Source organism: Mixophyes fleayi, chromosome 12 (assembly GCF_038048845.1).
Source record: "Mixophyes fleayi isolate aMixFle1 chromosome 12, aMixFle1.hap1, whole genome shotgun sequence".
Taxonomy (NCBI): Eukaryota; Metazoa; Chordata; class Amphibia; order Anura; family Limnodynastidae; genus Mixophyes; species Mixophyes fleayi.
Window position 1 is genome coordinate 74,051,904 of NC_134413.1, and position 19,667 is coordinate 74,071,570.

The 19,667-nt window shown below is 44.4% G+C and overlaps 1 protein-coding gene across 2 annotated transcripts; it reads right to left on the reverse strand.

The window, feature by feature from the left end:
• Positions 1-1,134: 1,134 nt before the first annotated feature.
• LRRC71 (leucine rich repeat containing 71) lies at positions 1,135-19,387 on the reverse strand. 2 transcript variants are annotated; one of them, XM_075191857.1, is made up of 17 exons: positions 19,310-19,387; positions 19,067-19,161; positions 17,277-17,312; positions 17,028-17,162; positions 15,327-15,455; positions 13,657-13,732; positions 13,317-13,391; positions 12,474-12,542; positions 11,899-12,058; positions 11,314-11,397; positions 11,144-11,233; positions 10,827-10,943; positions 8,453-8,567; positions 8,178-8,260; positions 6,729-6,837; positions 5,215-5,336; positions 1,135-1,429 (listed from the first exon to the last, which is right to left on the reverse strand). In XM_075191857.1, the coding sequence occupies exons 2-17, from the start codon at positions 19,140-19,142 to the stop codon at positions 1,322-1,324; spliced, it is 1,584 nt and encodes a 527-aa protein (XP_075047958.1). In that variant the 5' UTR covers positions 19,143-19,161; positions 19,310-19,387; the 3' UTR covers positions 1,135-1,321. The 2 variants fall into 2 exon arrangements, with proteins under 2 accessions (XP_075047958.1, XP_075047959.1); XM_075191858.1 differs by having other exon boundaries at positions 19,319-19,337.
• Between the last annotated feature and the right edge of the window lie 280 nt (positions 19,388-19,667).

Consider the following 19,667-nt stretch of genomic DNA (forward strand, 5'->3'; position numbering starts at 1 on the left):
CAATCACAAGGTAGAGAGGTTTTGTTTAAGGACCCGGGACCCTCAGGTGATCCTGGTGGATGTTCTCACAGTGTCTTGGAATTTCCATCTAATATATGTCTTCCCTCCAACAGCCATGTTGCCTCGGGTTCTCAGGAAAGCCAGGAAGGAAAAAGCCCAGGTGATCTTGGTGGCACCAGAGTGGCCAAAAAGAACTTTGTACAGGGACATCCTAAGGATGTCAGCCAAGCCAGGATGGCAACTTCCAGCAAGAGAGGATCATCTCTCGGAGTCCGTTTTTACACCCTGATTTAGCCCGACTCGGTTTGACGGCATGGCTAGAGATTGTAAGGCTCGAGAGGTTCTTCGAAAGGGTTGTCCAGTTTATGTTAACAGCTCGAACACCTTCTTCTGCCTTGTATGGTCAGCTTGGAGACCTATTTGCTAAGGTGTGAACATAGAAGTGTGCAGACTTCAGTTTTCAATTTGTCTCATCTTCTCGCTTTACTCTAGCATGGTTTAGACCGTGGACTAAGATTAGGTTCTCTAAGGGTCCGGTTGTCCGCTCGATTTTCTTTCAGAAGCTCGCTAATATTCCAGAGGTCCTGACTCTACAGGGGGTTCTTAAGACTCCAGCCTTTTATTCCTTCTATATTCTCATCGCATCTCTATGGAACGCAAGGGAAAATGAGCATCGCTCTGAGTAAAAAGATCAAGACAAAGTGTCAACGTGGACTGTTTTCCTTAGACGCATCGTGGCACCTCGCAGCTAATTGAATTCCCCTCTATGACTCATTAATGTCACTAGTTCCTAGATAGTTTATAGACTATTGATTTAACTAGAAAAGAGATAAAACTGTAAAGACCCTGTTTTATTTAATTTGCTTCATATCCTAATTAAATTGTATTGTTGGCTTATTGCTTAGTTGTTATGAATGTTATACTCAACAGCCTCTGCTTGTTCTACGATTATTTATTAAGGGGACTCTTGAGCCTCCGACTCTCTGTCTGCTCCTTCATAGTGTCATATTCCAGACCTGGCCCCTGTGATTGATTGCCCTATTCATAATAATGCCACAATCTTATACCACCATCGTCATGTACTGAGAGATTATAACGTCTGTTTAAGAAGGAATTATGGGAGACCAGTCATACTTTATGTAATATTCAGCTCTGCACTTTTATAGGACCTAGGAAAAGCTCAGTAACAAGAATATTTTTACAAATTAATTTCTTAAATTAAGAGTTATAGTCCCTCCATAGGGGCGAGTATGATGTTTTCTTCCTCATCAGAATGGTCTCTCTGCCATCCCTGGTAAACTCGTCTACTCCTCGTGTCCTCTCACACCGGCTGCTCGTCCTCAGAAGATCGGGAGCGTTTGAAAGGGTCCCGGGGAAGCATTATTTGCTGGATCTGTGCAAGGGTTGAGCACTCTGCTGGGAAGTTGTTCTAGAGGTAAGGGAAGATTTGTCATTGTAGAAGATTACATTGCACACCTATGATAACAAGGATCTAAATCCAAAAACTGGAAACACTTATACTCTTTGTAAGACTGGGTACACACTACAGTGTCTTCAGCCTGTTAACAGCTGTTTATTTGCATTGTGTGAGATTCAAACAAGAAATGATATAGCTGTGGTCAACACAACCAGATTATTCATTATTACACAACTATATGTAGCAATGGTCCTGTAATCCTCTATCTACCCACTAGGGGAAGACATTCTGTATTTAGCTCTTTCTATATACCGTATTTCCCCATGTATAAGGCGCTCCCATGTATAAGACGCACCTTAATATTGGCCCCAAAATTTAAAAAAAAAAATAATTACGGTAGCTGTCAAAAAAGGCAGGGAGTGTGTAATGGGCGGCTGCTCTGATTGTGCACACTCTCCCTGCAATCACCCCCCCCCCCGCTGCTACTGTGCCTCTGTCCACCTCCTCCTGGATCCCCCCGCTGTCACTCTAATGCAGCCCTGCTCCCCCTCGATCACCCTGCTGTGACTATAATGCAGCCCTGCTCCCCCTCGATCACCCTGCCGTGACTATAATGCAGCCCTGCTCCCCCTCGATCCCCCCGCCGTGACTGTAATGCAGCCCTGCTCCCCCTCGATCCCCCCGCCGTGACTATAATGCTCCCCCTCGATCACCCTGCTGTCAATCTAATGCTTCCCCTCGATCACCCTGCCGTGACTATAATGCAGCCCTGCTCCCCCTCGATCCCCCTGCTGTGACTGTAATGCTGCCCCGCTTCCCCTCAAACCCCCCGCTGTCACTCTAATGCTTCCCCTCGATCCCCCTGCTGTGACTGTAATGCAGCCCTGCTCCCCCTCGATCCCCCCGCCGTGACTATAATGCAGCCCTGCTCCCCCTCGATCCCCCCGCTGTCACTCTAATGCTTCCCCTCGATCCCCCTGCTGTGACTGTAATGCTCCCCCTCGATCACCCCGCCGTGACTATAATGCTTCCCCTCGATCACCCTGCTGTGACTGTAATGCTGCCCCGCTTCCCCTCGATCCCCCCGCTGTCACTATAATGCTGCCCCCCCTCCCCCTTCCCTGCATCCCGCTACCCCTGTATAAGACACACCCATGTTTTAGACCCCAAATTTTGGGGGAAAAGGTGCGTCTTATACATGGGGAAATACGGTATATGACGAAGGTAGAAACTGTCTGAACATGGCTATTTTATATTCATCAGTATGAACGTAGGATTTAGTTCTATAATTTGTATTATTTGAAAGACTCTAAATGATACAGCATTAGATTTGTAACCTTTTATATAGAGAGTGAAGATCAATAGTTGATCTACGTAAATACAGATAAATATTTTTGCTTCCCTCTGTACCATCCCTATGGGAATCATATTTAATTGTCGTACACCCATTATAATAAGCTGATTTACTTAATGTTAAAGCCAAAACGAAGATCTTGGTAAAGACCTTTCCAAAAACATCCGTGCACATCTGCCAAAAATAACTTGTCATTTAATATAAGTTTTTACCTGTCACCTAAACACAGTAGGTATAGACTTTGTGTTTTCCAAACCATTAGGCCCTAAAAGCTGGGAACGTTATATACGCCAGTGACGTCACTGAGTCTAAGGCAAAGGCTGAATTTTAATAAATATTGGTCAGCTGTTTTTTTTTTGGGTCCATTTAAAGGCTGTAACCTTTTACAATCTATTCAGAATTTGAAAAAGTTGGAATGTTGCTATTTAAACAACACTAAGGGGTAAATATAGAAAACATTCTGAAAAGGAAAAGTGGAGATGTTGCCTGTAGCAACCAGTCTATCATTTATCTGGTACATTCTAGAGAGTGATAATATATATATATATATATATATATATATGAGACAAATGTGTGTATATTGTGACTGGTTCACTTATAAATGACTCATGGTATACATGTACAAAGGAAATAGCGCAGGGCACTTATTTATATAATTGCAAATGTACTTATTTTTTATATTGTGTGTATTTTGGTAAAGGAAATATCTTTATTTCTGAGACCAGGGGCGGAAATTCGTTTTTTGTTTTAACTTTGCTAGAGGAAATTCATTATTTCTGAGCTATATACGTGATACAATAAGCATTTGTTGAGGAAATCTTTTGTGTATTTTGGTGTAGGAAAATAATTTGTTTGGGGTCTTGTAACTTTTATTTGGGAATTCTCAAGTTAGCAATATAGCGGAGAGAATGTGTATTTTGCCACTGTCTGAAGAAAGAACCCATGTTAATCTCATGTTAATTAGACCTTTTGATGTGTGAGGGTCCAACACCTGAAGGCACAGGAAGGTTTAATGAGACTTGCTGTTAGATTTCCTCTGTGTCTAAAACAAGATGCAGGAAATCACAGCAAGTTTTAGGATATCACAGCTAAGTGTAAATATTGTTAGCTTTGCATTGCATGTAAATCCATGTTTGGGTAAACACATTGCATCCTGTATGTTCGGGACTGATGTGAATGAGTTCTCTGTACAGCGCCGCAGAATCAGTGGCGCTATATAAATAAATGGTGGTGATGATGATACTAAAAATAATAAAGACCTCAGGGGCTGGCTTACCCAGTGAGGCTGTGTCCATAACTGTATTAAAAAAAAGCACTGTTTTGTATTGGAAATTGTTCTTCTTGTTTCATCTGACCTGCTCACTGGTACCTCCAACCAGTGTGAGTAAATAAACATCACAAATACCTGCTTAGAAACTTCTCTATCCCTGTGACCTACAGATTAGACCAAAAATCTAATCCGTTCGCGACTGTTTCTGAGGTTTGGACCCAGCTTTCTGGTACCACCACTTTGCCCACTACCCAGCAGCTCTGGCCAGTGTGATAGGACAGAGGGGATCCATCCACAGTAACCCTGATCCATAGTAAGAGGTCAGGGGTACCAGGCCAGGTGTACCAATAACAGTGTATGTAATTGGTGTAGTCACCAGCGTCAGTCACCCGGAAGAAACTGTTCTGGATGCCGGTAAGGAGTCCAGTGGTGGCACATTAGGAAGCCCCTCCTACTGTGGTTAGAGGGCGCATTTGGGATAACGAAAGGGAACGGTGGCAAAGTAAGTCCAGCTGGTTCCCAGCAACAACAGACAGGGTCCATCCTGTCCCTCCTGTCACATATATACATTATAAAATATATAGATAGATAGTAGTTAACAGTAATGGCAGCTGCCACCTAGATTGCTCTGTCAATGTAACTGTAAACCATAGACTTCAATATAACACTGCCACCCAGTGGTCAATGACAGAATACCACTGCTTTATAAGGCAATATATTTTGGGCTGCTGAATACATACGGGTGGGACCCTTTGACATGGCAAGAAAAATAGTGTATTTTGATTTGTTGTAATGAATGTCCTAGTACAACGTCCCTTTACCTTCTACATTCTATAGATTCACTTCAATTGAACCCTTTGCGCGCTGACAATGTTATTTACTTGGCACTAGAGATCAGCGTTTACTTCTTCGTGGAGCGTTTACAGGGCGGTAACCATTCTTCTGCCCGCCAATTGTATGTACAGAATAGGATATCTTCTGTACGCTATGGTTATGCCACAAAGTAATTTGTTTGGTCGGAAGGCCTTGCCCTAATTTTGACGCTGCTTGGTGGTTGTCAAGCACCAGACGCCAAGGTGCGAACTGAGCCCTTTTATCTGTATCCTCTTCGATAGTGGAGCCAACCACGGCCCACAGACTATGGCCTTCTCCAGCTATATACAAAGTACTCACCCCCAGATATAGCCTCATTAATCCGGTGTGATTCTTGGTGCCAGGAATTGGCTTGGTCTCCTGAACCTGGGTCTCCAGTGCTGTCAGGAAGCCTTTCAACCCGTCCTCTGTGATCTTGTTCCCTGTAGGAAACGGACACCGTGTCATTCACTGAGCGAAATGCATTCCATTCTAAACATACATTTAATGAGGCTAAAGCGTCTATCGTCCTGCAGATATGTTGCACGCAATGTCTGTATTTTACTGTTTCAATAATAAAAGAAAAGTACAAGGTGGAGAAGCTGCTGTCTCTAGTTTCTCTCTCTGTATCCAGGGCCTGTCCCTGTGCTGCAAAACTATAGGAAGCTGCAGTGAGTGTTGTCTATAGTTGTAGTGTCACCAATTAGCTGAAGGATCCATTGTGTATAATTAGTAATAGGAATCACCAAGGAGACCTGACGGCTGTATTATCAGTTATCATCTGGTTGTCTATAGCTCAGAGTCTGCGGTTGGGTGAATAGGGCAGATACCACTAAGTAAGGCTGGGTACACGCTACAGATAATGTCTCCCGATGCAACATCGTTAACGATTTTACCAACGACTGAAAGTTCCGATCAGCAGCCGATTCCTGTGTACACACTACACACGTTTTACACCATTTACCGTCAGATCTGTGCTCTTCATCTGTCCTAACCATCAGCTGAAAAGATGGTGACTCTGCACACTGCATAGAGATCTATGGACACTGCCGGTCCTGAGTGCTTACACACTGCAGAATTGGAACGACATCGTTCCATCGTTGAACGAGATTTATCGTCCGGTTTAAAAATCAAATGAAACCATACGATGAGCTTTGGAATGATAATCGTTCATCGTTGGAGCGATATCGGGCGGAACGCTCGTTTATCCTGTGATTTGACCGGATAATCGGCGGACAACCCTGTAGTGTGTAACCAGCCTAAGACCTGACTGCTATACATAGGTCTTGTGGAGACACCGGTATACTGATAAACAGACAAATATTGAGTTTACATTCTATTTTTGTAATACTGATTACCGCACACTACCCTACGTTTACAAGCATAATAAATGAACATTTGCATGATAGTTCATTTAAAGGAGTTGTTAAACCGGGAAAGTCCATGGCTTGACTTGCCACAACATAACGCGCACAGTGCCGTAGTCGGTCATTCTACGGCTATACTTATAAGGCGCCAGACAGTCCGCATACAGACACGTAAATATGATGACAAACACAATTAAGCATAATAGCAGACATGATAAAAGTATGAGTAATGTTTGAGCAATTACAGGTTGCAGATAAACAAGTGTGGATAACACAAGCAGCATAAGGAATTTAGTGTAGGACATCACAGGGGAGAACGAGGGAGCCAGAGGAGCTGCAGAACTTACATCCCCTTCCTAACTTGCTCTGTTACACAATATACAAGGCTGACCGTGGCTCCGCCATGACGGTGCCGCTCCGGAGACGACGTGGCTCCAGAATCATAGCATTGTATTTAATGTAACTTACGTGAAAGGTTGAGACTGATCAGAACTTTATTTCCAGGGAGAAATACTTTCCCATGTCTGAATTCAGCTGGTTCCAGTAAAGGGTTGGTTAGTTCCGCAGGTTCCACTTGCTAGAAGGTACATATATGATATTAGAGGAATAAATAGCACAATATATTGCATTCAGTAACTGACATTTAAGATACAGATTGGCTATAAATTTAGATCTGTTTTGGTAATGTGTTAAAATGCACTCAGAAGTGTAGACGCAGGTGTCTGAATGACTTTAGTTGTGTTTGTACGTGTCTACAACGCGTTTCACGTGATTTTCATGCATTATGGTGCTCAAGGAAATTTTGTCTTCATGTGTTTTTTAAATCCCACAATTCTGGAAGTTCACAGTATTTTCTTCAGTTTACAGGCCATGGGAAATACATAAGTATAATGTTCCTCTGACGCTACAGTGATCTACAATTGCACTATGCCTCTAAATAGGAGGCCACGGTCTGCCGTGATACCTCTAAATAGGAGGCCACGGTCTGCCGTGATACCTCTAAATAGGAGGCCACGGTATGCCGTGATACCTCTAAATAGGAGGCCACAGTCTGCCGTGATACCTCTAAATAGGAGGCCACAGTCTGCCGTGATACCTCTAAATAGGAGGCCACAGTCTGCCGTGATACCTCTAAATAGGAGGCCACAGTCTGCCGTGATACCTCTAAATAGGAGGCCACCGTCTCCCGTTATACCTCTAAATAGGAGGCCACAGTCTGCCATGATACCTCTAAATAGGAGGCCACGGTCTGCCGTGATACCTCTAAATAGGAGGCCACGGTCTGCCATGATACCTCTAAATAGGAGGCCACGGTCTGCCGTGATACCTCTAAATAGGAGGCCACGGTCTCCGTGATACCTCTAAATAGGAGGCCACGGTCTGCCGTGATACCTCTAAATAGGAGGCCACGGTCTGCCGTGATACCTCTAAATAGGAGGCCACGGTCTGCCGTGATACCTCTAAATAGGAGGCCACGGTCTGCCGTGATACCTCTAAATAGGAGGCCACGGTCTGCCGTGATACCTCTAAATAGGAGGCCACGGTCTGCCGTGATACCTCTAAATAGGAGGCCACGGTCTGCCGTGATACCTCTACTATTACTAGAAAGTAGAGGCTTCTGGACCATCATCTCCCATTAAACCCTTGGATAAAATGCCAGATGGGGAACGGCCTCTAACTATAAAACTAGGTGAGAGCCTCCTGTTACCCCACTAGACTATTTAGGACCCTGTAAATCTGCTTAGGACAGTGTACTCCAATATAACACAAGACTGAGGCTACACGAGTCAGTGTCTGCCATCATATTACATGACATTACATTATATCAGTCATGGTCTCCCATCACATTGACAACAACTTCATTGAAGCCGTGGTACCAGCTGAAGAGCCTGGATTTGGTTAACCCCCCCCCCTTACCTCTTGCTCGGTCAGGGGCGCTCGTTTTGTGGCAGATTTAGCTCCTTTTACACGTGTGCTTTTTTGGTCAGGGATGACTAGTTCTGTAAGGTAACGGCACGTCATTATTACACAATAAGAGGATACTGACACATCAGTTCTTCATACTCAGAACTACGGTAACGGTAGCGGCATCTAGCACTGACACAGACCAGATGGATCTTCCTGTCCCAGCCGCCAATGTCAGAACGATCTCTCGTTAGCCCAAAGTATCGCGGTCCCGCCATATGACTTACGTTTCTTGCCCGTTTTGGGGTCCTCTTTCTTAGCTGGCCCAGTTTGACTCACCGCGCTGGGCGCTACGATCGCCGTGTTGCTGACAGCAGTTTTATCCTCCTTCTTCTGGGGCTCCTGTGGTAAATATTTTTGTTGTAAGGAGCAAATAGTCTGCATGTATTTAACAGGATAATGACAACTGATTTATGTCACTTTATGGGTTTATCAGCACCTTCCAACATGACCGTTTTCATCACGAATCCCATTTTCCTGCATTCATCTTTTGCCTATTTTTTATAATTATTTAATTTTGGTCCTACCTCCAGCAATTGTAAAATGAGTGGGAGAAATGAGATCAGAGCACAGGGTACTGTATTTGTTGTGAGAGGGCTGAGCATGTTTCAATTACTTTCTGAAGGCCCCGTTTCAATCCTTGTGCCGGCTTATTCATCATCATCTATTTATATAGCGCCACTAACTCCGCAGCGCTGTACACAGAACTCGCTCACATCAGTCCCTGCCCCTTACAGTCTAAATTCCCTAACACACATACACAGACTGAGAGAGACTAGGGTCAATTTGATAGCAGCCAATTAACCTACTAGTATGTTTTTGGAATGTGGGAGGAAACCAGAGCACCTGGAGGAAACCCACGCAAACACGGGGAGAACATACAAACTCCTCACAGATAAGGCCATGGTCGGGAATTACACTTATGACCCCAGCGCTGTGATGCAGAAGTGCTAACCACTGAGCCACCATCATTGTGACCTCGGAGAAGCTTCTTTGCCTCTCTTATGTTAAATCCATTTCCCTGATTCCATTTGGGGGGAGACTGCTAACATGGGGTGTAGAGGGAGGTGGAAGAATGTAACAAAACCAGAATAATGTAATATATTTATACCCTTCGGCGAATCCCCCCTTAAGCAAGGAGCCTTCGATATATAGAGAGACGTTAAGGAGAGGAACTTTTACTCAAGCCGTGTCCATCCCAAGCTGCCTGTGATAGTGTCAGATTTTGGCTGGCTTTCCTCAGTGAGGTACAGCTCGCCAAGGAGGAGGAGCCACAACACTGGGGATGCCCCTCCCCCTGGGTCTAGTCCACCATTGGTTGCTGTAAAACAGCTTCCCCTTGCCAAATTTGTCCCCAGTGGGAAATATTTCTGCTATAGGGTTTGTTGCCTGACCTGTCCGAAACTCCATTAATCAGTATGGCTGCTGAGTTGTGACCGGGGCTGACCACTGACGCCATCTGTTGCTGTCACTAGCTGGAAAAGACATCCTCCAATAGGCTCCAGAGCACGGCCATATAAAATTATTTGCAAAGAGCCCGTTGGTGCTAATAATAGCGGACTCTTTGCAATGGTGCAATCACAATTAGTAAAATAAAGAAAAACAAAGAAAAAATTAAAGAAATTATCTTCAGCTGCTATAGGCACCTCTGTATAAAATCACCCAAGCTCCAGGGGAATTAGAAGGAGCAGTTGGGGAGGGGTTGTAGAGATTAGGAGCTTTTGATTTCCGTGAGTTAACTCCTAATTGCCCAGCTCCTGCATCTCCCTCTATACCCCAAGGTAGCGGTGTCCCCCACATCGGATGAAAGAGAAAACTAGATTGCTAGCTCAACTGGGCAGGAAATTGTGTGTTAAAAAAAAAAAAAAGAAATCTACATGCATGAAAAGCTCAACACTAGCGATAAAGTCCTGAGATTGTGACGTATTTGACCGTAGGGCACGATGACATGTGACTTGCTGAGCCATCAATCGTTACTGGTTATTTATGTCGCATTCTGCTCTCATACATACAGCACGGTACAAAAGGTCACATACACGATGATTATAGAACACTCGTTGGTTTAGTCTCTCTCTCTCTCTTCCAGCTCAGGTTCCTCATCTAATTAAGAGGATCTGCTGAACACACAGCAGTTCTGAGCTGGCAGAGAAGTCAATTTTATTTAAATAATTCTTATAAACACCCATCTCATCAATGAATTAAGCAGGGGCAAACGCAGGATTTGTAGAGGGGGGTTTCCACACCACGCCGCCAGTGGGCGTGACCAGCATGCATGGGGGCGTGGCTATAATTTTAGACAGCGCTTGGCTGCTCTCCAACTCTCCCTATCCCCATAATATAAATGGGCAATGCTGTGTGCACTACTGTTAGGTGCACGCAGCTCTCCCTTTTCGAGCAGAGCTGTGTGATGCGGGGGCAGGGTCCAGCCACCTCACCTATACAGTGCCCCAGGCTTGGAGGGGGGTTTACAGACACTAGGAACCCCCACTTCGGTTTGCCTATGTTAAGTGGGCAGTTCAGGGGCAGAGCCATTTTGTACTGGGTTTAGAAGGGGTCTGGTTGGACGACGAGATCATATTTAAGCGGTAGATGTCGCCTCACCTTCTCCTTCTTCTTGGTGACACTCGGTTTAGCCTTCAGAGCGGCCTTGTCTGCTTTTTCGGCAGCTGCGATGGTTGATCGCTCGCTCTTGGAATCGGCGTGCCGGGACGTGACCGGCTGTGGAAAAAGACCATAAGTAATTCCTAGAGAAGAGCGTTAAGATCCTGCCGTTGTTGTGGTTGGCCAATGACGGGCAAGACCAATGCATGCAGATTATCCGCTAACAGGAATAATGGGTCTATAATACAAACGTAGAAATTATATAGATCTTAACAGAAAAGCAGTTATTGAGGGGGAGGACTTTACACACTCCTCACCGATCTTGGCTGTTCCTGAACCTCCTTCTCCAGTAACAGTCGTCTCCTCTCCACAATCTCGGTATGTGTTAATGACATCTGTCCCAGCACCTATCTCCGAACATGACACAGCGTTAGATTTTCTGCACTTACGTGAGAGCATAATCAGGACAACCTAAATCCTCACCCACCTCGGCCAATGCCAGCGCCCCTCGGTCTCCGATCTGGTTACTTGACAGATTCAGGGAGAGCAGAGATCGGTTCAATCTTAAGGCCTAAAAGGTAAAAGAATACTTAAACAACTGGTAAGCTGCCTATACTCAGATCATTAATATAGCTAAGTTGCTTATAATTAACGAAATCTGTCCCGAAATTCTATAGCCGTTTCTTTTCTTACAGTTGTCACCTTTCAAAAGTTACTTAGGATAGACCCGCCAAATCACACAATCACGCCATGTCATACGGGATTTGGGACCATGTGATGTGACTTTTGTGAACAACTACAATTGTTCACAAACGTTACGTGTGCGGCCGGCTCTAGGGTAGTGTCAGATAAACATATCGGAACGCTGCAGGATGTGCTCGGTCAGCTCGGTGTTACATTGAATGCTGTTCCTTTGTCTCATCCGGTGTTATGACAGCGAAATGGCTATGGTGTGACGGAGGAACCCGCTCTTTCCTGGTCTGTCGCAGTTGTTCCTTCCTGCCCCATTATAAAACGCCCGATTGACACCGTCTTTAGTAGACGCCTGGGTCTCTTGGAGTTTCTCCCCTACCTGTGCAATGTAACCTGCCCCCAGGTCGGTGATGTGATTGTAGCTGAGGACAAGCGACACCAAGTTCTTGTTGGTCATCTTCAAGGATCGTACAGCTTGGCCGATGAGTCGGGCTCCTTCATCGTCAATTTGGTTATTTCTGAGGGATATATGGGCCAACCTGTATTGATGGAAAGGCAGGAGCATCAGACTACGCCTCTAGTGACTGCACCCAATAAACTATCTAAGTAACAAAAACATAATGGGCCTGATTCATTAGTGATCTTATCTTGTGCAAAAGTTAAGATGCTTATTTTAAGAAGAAACGGGGAGATAAGAGTGAAGTTAAGATGGATTTTCATCTTAACTTAAGAAATTCTTCACCTGCGCAGTGGATTTTGCTTCTTATCTCCCTTTTCTGAGCATGCACAGAGTGGATTTGCTTAAGATAAGCAAAAAACGGCGGATAAGATCACTAATGAATCAGGCCCAATGACTACTACATAGAACTACCACCCTGACCCACAACATATACTGCAATATGGGATCACATAATATTGCTATTCCTACTACTTATTTGTATGCGATTTACTTACGCTAAGTCATCCGAGATCAACTTGTAGTAGGATTGATTAGGCAGCGGGTTACCTTCCAGTGCAATTACCCTGATTAAGAAAGAAAAAAAACGTTAATGTGGACTATTATATGTCTACAAGTTAACCCGTGCATGATACTCATGCATTCTAGTCAAATCAAGCTACTTAAGGTGTTAAAAAGGTTCTTGTCATCTTCATCGCCACACACACATGCCGCTAGGCTTTTATATATTAGATAATGCTAAGAATTTAGTAGGTCAGTGTAGTATATAACTCCGCCCAGCAGGTGGCGCTGCAGCTTGAGCACTCTGTCACCCGGTAGTTTTTTCCACACACACACACACACACACTAACACACGCCACTAGGCTTTTATATATTAGATAACATATTATAGAAAAGGAGACGTATTTGTCATCATATTCGTAAAGAAAATAGACTTATGCCAAAATGAGTTAACGTTGCATATCCACTTATTCTCTGTTTGTCTTGAGCTCAGTGGTTTGCACTTCTGCCTCACAGCGCTGGGGTCATGAGTTTGACTACAAAGGGCCTTATCTGTGTGGAGTTTGTATGTTCTCCTTGTGTTTGCGTGGGTTTCCGCCGGGTGCTCCGGTTTCCTCCCACACTCCAAAAACATACTAGTAGGTTAATTGGCTGCAGACAAAAAAATAACCCTAGTCTGTGTGTTTGAATTTAGACTGTAAGCTCCAATGGGGCAGGGACTGATGCGAACGACAAATATTCTCTGTACAGCGCTGCGGAATTGGTGGCGCTATATAAATAAATGATGACGATTGTGTTCTCTCTTAGTTCCTATCACAAATAGTGTCTTCCGTTCTTACCTGACACTTGGGCAAAGCTGCAGGATGGCCAGGAAGGAGGAGAAGGTGCTGTCTGTTAGGCCGACGTTCCACAGGCTGCAAGAATACACACAGGGCTTGCTGTCAGAGTAATGACACGTTATAGTACACCACAAATGTGCTTTGTTCCGAGTGAGAGCATCGGAGTATGTAGGGCAGTGATGGCTAACCTGTGACACTCCAGGTGTTGTGAAACTACAAGCCCCAGCATGCTTTGCCAGCTATCAGCTAGTTATCTACTGGCAAATCATGCTGGGACTTGTAGTTTCACAGCACCTGGAGTGTCACAGGTTAGCCAACACTGGTGTAGGGGGTGCCTCACCTGATTTTCTGGAGACTGGTGAGAGCTGGCAAACACTTAGCAAATATTCCTATCATTTTATCATCGATCTTCCACCCTGTAATTAGAGAGGGACATTGTGGTTTCATAGCCGCAGGGAATCATCACCTGACCTTAAAGGTGGTCATTTACACACAGCGGCACAAGCAGCAAATTGACGGCTAGTTTGGTCACCTAAGGGTATGGTTAGTTATATGTATTCAGTTTGTTCTATAAAGTATATGAAATGTAAAAAAAAAAAGCTGTAGTTTTGCACTTTGCTGGAAGCAGAGAGACCGTGGCGCACACAGGGGGGGTTTATGGGTCTCCAGAAACCCCCCCCCCCTCCACTAAGTGCCCACCATAGCTCCACTGTTCTATACAGCAGCCGCGGCGCTGTCAAAGAAGCGTACAGCACCGCCGCAGACGCTTCTTTGACAGCGCCGCGGCTGCTGTATAGTACAGTGCCGAAACGGAGGTGCTGCGCAGGTGCGGGTGCATGCGCAGAAGCTCACTCGCGTGTGTTGGGTTTTTTTTTGGTCAGGGGGCTAGATTTACTAAACTGGTTTGAAAAAGTGGAGATGTTGCCTATAGCAACCAATCAGATTCTAGCTGTCATTTTGTAGAATGTACTAAATAAAAGACAGCTAGAATCTGATTGGTTGCTACAGGCAACATCTCCACTTTTTCAAACTCGCAGTTTAGTAAATCTAGCACAATGTCTCTAAATTACACTCTTATCTTGCACACAAATCCACCCTTTTAGATTAGAAGCGCTCACGCCCAGTGCCCTTAACGTCCATTTACCTTTTGCTCCCTGTACGCTGCCCCTCTACAAAATGCCAGCACTATATACTGCAAATACTGTATAATGATATAACTTTAATTAAATGTTAGTTTAAGTATTGTTGAAACACTTGGGACATTTAAAAAATGCAAAAGAGAATTAACCCATTATCTGTAATTTCCCATTTATGAATGATACATTTGTAAAAGATGGTTATGGGGTCTCGTCATTGTCAGGGGGTGAGGTCACGATCTCACAAGACCACAGATACCTGCGGGGGTGACATTTATGAAAGATAAGTAGCATTTTGGGCAGCACGGTGGCTCAGTGGTTAGCCCTTCTGCCTTACAGCACTGGGGTCATGAGTTCAATTCCCGACCGTGGCCTTATCTGTGTGGAGTTTGTATGTTCTCCCCGTGTTTGCGTGGGTTTCCTCCGGGTGCTCCGGTTTCCTCCCACATTCCAAAAACATACTTGTAAATTGATTGGCTCCTATCAAAAATTGACCCTAGTCTCTCTCTCTCTCTGTGTATGTTAGGGAATTTAGACTGTAAGCCCCAATGGGGCAGGGACTGATGTGAGTGAGTTCTCTGTACAGCGCTGCAGAATCAGTGGCGCTATATAAATGAATGGTGATGATGATTTTGTTAACTCTCTATTTAGGAACCTTTACATCTAACGGGTAACATCTGCCATAGAAGTACAATGTGCTTCTATGGCAGATGTTTAAAAATGTTTTAAAGGTGACCAGTTCCTTGTTTATACATAATACCCATTGTACTTTTAATTATAGCAATGTGCTAAAATTATTGTGACACTTAGTATATAGATTGCAATACTGCCCAATGTCAAGGAACAAGATGAAATTAATGGACCTGTCAATCACCTCTGATGGATATTTCTTGGACGGATCGGCCATCTTCTCTCTCCAGCTCTACGTTGATACACGGTTTGAGATAAGAGTTGTGACTTTGGCTAATGTGGCTGTCGTTCTCCGATGCCCAATCTACGTCATCTGCCGGAGAATCACAGCACTGCGTTATTATCATGTGAGAATGGAGAAACCGTAGTGAACACCCAATAATTAAACATTGAGTCTATAGAAGAAGAATCTTTTTATGTTACAATTATACCCCGTAAAGCAGAACGGGGGGAGGCTAAAATCCAAGTGTAGCAGTAATCACAGTGTAGCAGTAGAAATCCCAATGTATGGAGCTTCTAGCGAAGAAGGACACAAGTAGAATCCAATTTAAACAGGATAACACATACAGGGATGCACTAGAAATACCCAAAACAATGCACAGTCTATCAGTACTTTAAGAAACATAAATTCATACATAGAGAGTCAACGTCTGTTATGTGCAATCATTTATGTCTATTTATGCACCAACATCTATGCAGTGATTGTTGGATTTTAGCTTATTAGAAATTGGTCCAATTTTGTTTTTGTTATTGAAAGCCTGAAATGTGCTTTCGTGCCCAAGTGCTTGAAAAAAAAGTGTGAAAACGTAAAAATGTGCACAGGGGTGCGGTACATGGTCCCTTCTCTATAGAAGAAGGGCCCTAGTCCCCGACCCTCCAAAATCAAAAGGTCCCTTAGGGGGCAGGGGTCTTCAGACCCCCTTCGTTGCAAGGCTAAGGGGGTGACTTTAGCCCCTGGGATCCAACGAAGCTTCGCCCAGGGCTCGATAACTGGCCCACCCCCGAGGGAGGGAAAATTATGGGTTCAGGGAGGCCAAAGCCGTGAAACTGAAAAAAACATAAAAGTAACAGTGACGAACACAAGGTGTAATAAATAGAAAAATAAAAAAGTGCAGAGTGGTTACAGCTCCAGCCTCATGGCTGGCTCCTTGGTGTCCCTAACTAAGACACTTCTTAACATCACAGAGAAACATCCGTTTTATCTTTCTTCTTGGATGTCAGAACAGCTTTGTTTACTCAAGAAATCATTTATTTGCTGATATCTGAAGTCCGTGGCACCTTCAAAGCCACGTATATAAAAGGGCTTTGCCACGATTTATTTTTTTTGGGGGGGTGGAGGGGCTGGGACTTCTGTAGGAGAGCTGACTGGAAGCCGTGGGGTGTGATGAATTGATGTAAAAGAGGGAGGTGGGGTTTTATGTTCTACGTATAATTTGCATTTTCCTATAAAATAGTCTTATCCATGCAGTTAAAGTAATGTAAAAACACATATGTCTGAAATGGATTACAGACGAAAATGTTGCGCAAAGGATATTGAATACACTGAATATTATGTCACCCAACCACCTCATAAAAAGCCTTTTTTTTTTTTATCAGGACCATTTAAATTTCCTAAATCTGGCACAACATCAATCACATTGAAAACCCGCCCTTCCATTATAACAGATATTAAGGATGTATGAAATCCAAAAGATTCACCCAAATACTGAACCCTTTTACAAAATATTTGACCAAAATACAAGCCCTAATTTTAATTTTAAAAAAGAAGGAGGGGCCTGGATGACTAAATGTCTCATTCTTATACTAAAAATGACATATATTGGTAATCAACACCTCATGTGTTTCCTCCTTGTGTATAGCTTGAATGGTATCAAATTAAGCTCACCAAAAACATTTTTCTCCGATGCAGGAGTACCGGGCGGATGTGGTCGGGTAATAACTTTAGGGATTTCTATATAACCCGAGCGGCTGCAGAGCTCTGTGAAATCTTGTTCCAGATTTCCGGTGCACTGGTAGTCCTCTGTCAGAAAGGAGTCAGGTTATATGTGAACAGAACAATACCCTTTATATACAGGAAACAAAGCATTTTCTACAAAAAATCTAATTAAGATACTGGTAATTATGTTGTTCTTACCGGCTGTCAGTAACGTTTTGTCTTGATAACCAACACCTACAAATGAAAACAAACAGCACAGCATAGAATTACAGAACGTGTCACCCTATTGAAGTCAATATTCATCTGCTCATTTGTGCATATAATTTATTGTCCAATGAGATCTTCAGAATGTTCACAGCAGCACAGTGTATTTCAAGAATTGAGTGTGCTGTACTTGTATGAGGCAGTAGCCTGTTCCCTCCTATAATTTTAGAGAGGACGGGGCTGCATGTGACAGGGGCAGTGACATGATGTGATATGGGGAGGGGAATGGAGGCAGCAGGAAGCCATAGACTGAGAGTTATATAGTGGAAGGAGCAGGGTCCCCCAGCAGCACAGAGTATATCAGGAGATAAGTGATGTGTTAGTGAGGACAGGGCTGCATGGGACAGGAGCAGTGACATGATGTGAGGAGGGGAATGGAGGCAGCAGGAAGCCGCAGACTGAGAGTTATATAGTGGAAGGAGCAGGGTCCCCCAGCAGCACAGAGTATATCAGGAGATGAATGATGTGTTAGTGAGGACAGGGCTGCATGTGACAGGGGCAGTGACATGATGTGAGGAGGGGAATGGAGGCAGCAGGAAGCCACAGACTGAGAGTTATATAGTGGAAAGAGCAGGGTCCCCAGCAGCACAGATTATATCAGGAGATGAGTGATGTGTTAGTGAGGACAGGGCTGCATGTGACCAGGGCAGTGACATGATGTGAGGAGGGGAATGGAAACAGCAGGAAGCCACAGACTGAGAGTTATATAGTGGAAAGAGCAGGGTCCCCCGCAGCACAGAGTATATCAGGAGATGAGTGATGTGTTAGTGAGGACAGGGCTGCAGGTGACAGGGGCAGTGACATGACGGAAGAAGGGGAATGGAGGCAGCAGGAAGCCACAGACTGAGAGTTATATAGTGGAAGAAGCAGGGTCCCCCAGCAGCACAGAGTATATCAGGAGACGAGTGATGTGTTAGTGAGGACAGAGCTGCATGTGAAAGGGGCAGTGACATGACGGAAGAAGGGGAATGGAGGCAGCAGGAAGCCACAGACTGAGAGTTATATAGTGGAAGGAGCAGGGGCCCCCAGCAGCACAGAGTATATCAGGAGACGAGTGATGTGTTAGTGAGGACAGGGCTGCATGTGACAGGGGCAGTGACATGATGTGAGGAGGGGAATGGAGGCAGCAGGAAGCCACAGACTGAGAGTTATATAGGGGAAGGAGCAGGGTCCCCCAGCAGCACAGAGTATATCAGGAGATGAGTGATGTGTTAGTGAGGACAGAGCTGTATGTGACAGGGGCAGTGACATGATGTGAGGAGGGGAATGGAGGCAGCAGGAAGCCACAGACTGAGAGTTATATAGGGGAAGGAGCAGGGTCCCCCAGCAGCACAGAGTATATCAGGAGATGAGTGATGTGTTAGTGAGGACAGAGCTGTATGTGACAGGGGCAGTGACATGATGTGAGGAGGGGAATGGAGGCAGCAGGAAACCATAGACTGAGAGAAAGCGAAAGAAGCAACGTAAGCCAACAACACAGAGACGTGATGTGAAGTTCCATACATAGAATTTATTTTTAATGTACCCTTTTTTTCTTTTTAAACAAAATACTAAATATCTCTGAATTAAATTAACGAGGGCATTTAATGTAGCAATGGATTATAGTTAATTAAAAAAAATGTATAACCAAAGCAAATGGGAAACATTTGTTTTTCTGCTTAACCCAGATGCAATATTTGAAATAAAGCTGTGTTGATGCTGGCCATGGCTTTTAATGCTGGTACCTGTGTTTTTGGGGTCGTCCTCACTGCTGTCCTTGGGTGTCTTGTCTTTCAGCGCCTTGTCCGTCTTCTTCCCCATAGCCAAAGCACTTATGAGGCTGCAAGAGAAGAAGTGTCAGCTCTTTAGACAAGCATGGGCAACCTGCGGCTCCAGGACTTGCCTGTGGCACTACAAGTCCCAGCAGGCTGGCATGGCATGCTTGGACTATAAATATAATGATTACTCCCTATAAGTACTATTGTTACCACAGTTACTATAACACTAATGGTAGATCAGCCTCAGCGTCCCGTCACCATGGAAACCGTCAGGAGGCGGGCACTTCCTGTCTGCGCGGCTCGGGGAACGTCAACCATTCAGCTCCCGAGGTGTGGGAGGAGCCGGGATGATTGACGTGTAAGGTTTGTGAATCAACCAAGGGGGGGGGGCTGAATGACAATTAACCACCCCCTGACTGGCCACATAGACTTACAGTGGGCTGGAGGCTGTATTATTCTAATACAACATAACTTTATGACAGCCAAGAGCTGCTATATGCACTATTATTGGAAAATAAAGATACATCTATTTATTTAAGTAAGAATTTAACCATAAATATATATATAT

What these genes read in the sequence shown, in the direction of transcription:
- LRRC71 (XM_075191857.1), bottom strand. Translation starts at nt 19,142, where the DNA reads ATGGGGAAGAAGACGGACAAGGCGCTGAAAGACAAGACACCCAAGGAC. An exon ending in CAAAACGTTACTGACAGCCG is followed by an intron (nt 17,163 to 17,276) that starts GTAAGAACAACA and finishes CCTTTCTGACAG; the next exon opens with AGGACTACCAGTGCACCGGA. An exon ending in ACCAGTCTCCAGAAAATCAG is followed by an intron (nt 13,392 to 13,656) that starts GTGAGGCACCCC and finishes GTATTCTTGCAG; the next exon opens with CCTGTGGAACGTCGGCCTAA.